At 37.9% G+C, this 3,449-nt stretch overlaps 1 protein-coding gene across 1 annotated transcript; it reads right to left on the bottom strand.

Moving 5' to 3' along the window:
* Window positions 1-284: 284 nt before the first annotated feature.
* On the bottom strand, window positions 285-2,061 carry LOC109004509 (transcription factor bHLH94-like). Its single transcript, XM_018983107.2, has 3 exons — window positions 1,330-2,061; window positions 709-1,098; window positions 285-585 (listed from the first exon to the last, which is right to left on the bottom strand). The coding sequence occupies exons 1-3, from the start codon at window positions 1,846-1,848 to the stop codon at window positions 490-492; spliced, it is 1,005 nt and encodes a 334-aa protein (XP_018838652.1). The 5' UTR covers window positions 1,849-2,061; the 3' UTR covers window positions 285-489.
* Window positions 2,062-3,449: the final 1,388 nt, after the last annotated feature.

Genomic DNA, 3,449 nt, shown 5'->3' with positions numbered 1-3,449 from the left:
TCAGGAAATACTAATATATTCGCGCGTTCACTCATCTCTTGTTTGAGTGTGGAAAAGGATGCCAATAATATTGTAGTTTTTAGTCCTTTTCTCTATCAAGAGCTGACCCACACACTGATGCATCGATGGGCGAGTTGTCTAGCGGGTGCATTCGTCCTTTGAGACCAACCAAACTAGCAGAGAACAACATAAATTGCCAAGAGATAGAGTCATTTAACAGCATGATAAGGCTCCAATACGCTACCTAAATTAATTATTTCACAAAGTATCATATAGAGCAGCACTTGAATGTTGCTTACACAAAGATCATGGTCTAGTTCTCACAGCCACAGGCAACAAATTTGGGCAGATTTTAGGCCATTAAATGATTCACATAGTTCCTACAAAATCTTAAACGATTAGATATAACTTTAGTCCTACCCTAATTATCCAATTACATGAGGCAGAAATCACTTTTGCCAATTACATAAAGAGCTAGGGTAGATTTATTCATGCAAATTGAGTCTCCACTTCAATCCTGCCCACCATCTCATGCACAGCAGCTGCAATCTCATTCGCTGAGGTTAGCTGAGAATCATCTTCAACCTGTGTCAAATCAAGCTGATTTTTAGATTTTCAACAAAATTAATATAAAGGAATTCAAGTTCGATAACTACTAGTCTTCTGTTCTTTTTATTAGTTTTCCTTTTTCTGGTTTGATCAACTGACCTTGACGCTGAAAGAGGAGAGAACCATATTTTCAACGGTTGTGACATTAAGGTGAAGAACGACAAGATGCATGGACTGCAACTGAGACACCATTTTCAAGAGCTGTTTTGGATATTTTCTTGACAGAACTTTAATATTGGCATGGCGTTCAACCATTGTCACTTCAATGTCAGCAATGGCTGACCTCTTCTCGCCCATTAATGACTCACTGGATTCAGTGCAACAGGTCGAGTACTGAGGGAAAGTAAAGAAATCGGAGAAGAGTGGGGACAAATTAGTACTGCTTTCCGGCCGTTGCTTGATTCTCTTCTGGGCTTGCAGTGACTGGAGGAGCTGCTCAAGCTCCTTCACAAAATTAAGGGCTCCCCCGATGATTGATGCTTGGTCTCCCTGCTCAAATGATCATGTAGGGACTAATGATTAAAGACGAACATTTTGATCTTAAGGTTTTTTTTTTTTCGAATTACTACTTTTTTTCTCGATCTTTAAACAACAAAAGCAACACGATTATTGATAAAAAAAAAAAAGAAAAAAAAAAAAAGAAGAAAAGCTAGAAGTTCAGATCATGCGCTAACCTAAATATTAGTTACTTGAATATTAGATGGAAGTAATTATATATACCCTTTGAACATGAGAAGCAGGCATCATAGACCTAAGCACGGAGAGATAGTCGTTCATTTGCCTTCTCCTATTGCGTTCAACAGCAATGTGGGTCATTCTCTGATTCTCCAATTCTTCCTCGTTCTTGGCGCTTCTGGTGCGCCGTCTTTTTCTCCTGCCCATTGTCGCTGCCGGAGCAACTTCCACTGAATAAAGCTGTCTTTGGGCCAACAATCCATCCCTGGGGCGATTCTCCGGGGTGGAAGTACTGTTGGTGTCCCGCTCCTTCACTTGACCTTGCACCACAGAATTAGAAGGTGATGAAGATTCCTGCAGCAGGTTTTCATTGAAATATCCTTGCTCTAAATTATTGCAGAGTGTTTCAAAGCAGACTTTCTCGTCTTGATCAAGACCAAAATAGTAGGAGCCCCAAGGTTGACCGCCTCCTAATACAGAAGTATCACTGCAGCCATAATTTAACGAGTCCTGTTTGAACACCACAGCCTCCAAAGCCATTATTCTACAGTAGCTAGCACACATACAAGTGCTGATATTAAAAAGAAATAAACCGAGAGGGTTTTTCAAAACTCATGAACAGAAAGTGATCAGAGAGAGTACTGATAATTAAGCTAGCTAGCTAGAGTGTTTTAACCCATTAAATACCAAATAACAACAGATATTTGGGAGAAAACCAGAGAAACTTTTGGTCCTCTCTACTGTGAAGCTTGATCTCCTTTCACTTCTAAGACCTTAACCTAGTCTAATAATATATACACCAATTAAAGACCCAATTGCACCAGCCACATATATTTTACCCACCAAGTTGCATAAGGGTTTTGTGTGCGTGAGTGAGAGAAAGAGTGATTCGCTTTTGTTCCTATTATATAATCATAAGAAGACAATGAGTCTGTGTTGTGTCCAAATGTGAGCGTGTAAAGCACGCATTCGTGGCTAGAAAAAAGCTATGCGAAGATGAATATATTGCATTTTATTTTCCATATGTGCACAAAAATTATGCAAATACAAGTTTTGGGTACAAATTAAACAGTTTATGATTGATAACTAACTGTTAAAAATGTCACACAACCCTACGCGCTTGTGACTTGTGAATTCTAGTGATGATTCCTTCCTCGGTCAAAAACGCACGTTTACAAAGATCATCGTTATTCATTTGGTCATAATGACATATATGGGACTCTTAGGAAGACACAGGGTGTCTTTGTTTGTTTGTCTGTATGCTAGAGATCAGAGAGAGAGAGAGAGAGAGAGGAGCAGAACTGCAGAAATCAGCAGGGAAATCCATGTGAGTGACCACACAACAAGGGAGGCAGATTCTGCAATCATGCAAGTCACTCTCTTTCCGATTGCAGACTGAAAATATAGCATTCCTTTTCTGATTTGAGTTCAACATCAAGACCCAAAACATCTTCCTTTTTATTTTATCACTTTTATTATACTTGCTAACTTTCAAGGGCGCTAACCCCCATTTTGATAAGAACATTCCTTATCACTCTGTGTATGTGCATGTTATTGTCTTTGAAATTTGAAAGGCGAATCCTAGGAAAAAATAAATTAATAAATTAAAACAGTGAACATCATGATTTACTTTGGATGGGAGATCGATTGATAACCTTGACATAAACGACACAAAAAATTAATATTGTGATACTCATATGATAAGGATAAGGGTAAGTGGTGTATAAGATCCCACATTATTTAGAAAAGAGAAAAGTTCTTACTCTTTATACGATTTCAATGGAGCTCCAATTGTGTATTATTGACTAATTCTTTTAAAGTATAGGCCATGTGATTTGGACCTTCTATTGGAGCGTTACAAGTATCTTCCAACTTCCAATCCTAATATATAAATAGTTAATAATGCTATCAATTTTTTCAAAGTTTTAGACATATACAAATTATATATGGTTTGCATAAATAGTATCCGATGAAGGGACTACTCATCCTGCTCTTTTTTCTGCAAAAGCAGCTGGAAGAAAAGAAATGAAGAACCGAGTTTCCACGAGTCCAACTTTCTGCATGCTAGCTAGCTACTTGCATGAGTCCAACTCAACGAACGAAATATATACTATTAATATTATTGGTTTCATAATAACAATGAATATCAAAACTCCATGCATGCT

Source organism: Juglans regia, chromosome 7, assembly GCF_001411555.2.
Source record: "Juglans regia cultivar Chandler chromosome 7, Walnut 2.0, whole genome shotgun sequence".
NCBI classification, from domain to species: domain Eukaryota; kingdom Viridiplantae; phylum Streptophyta; class Magnoliopsida; order Fagales; family Juglandaceae; genus Juglans; species Juglans regia.
This window is presented reverse-complemented; position numbering and strand designations above follow the sequence as displayed.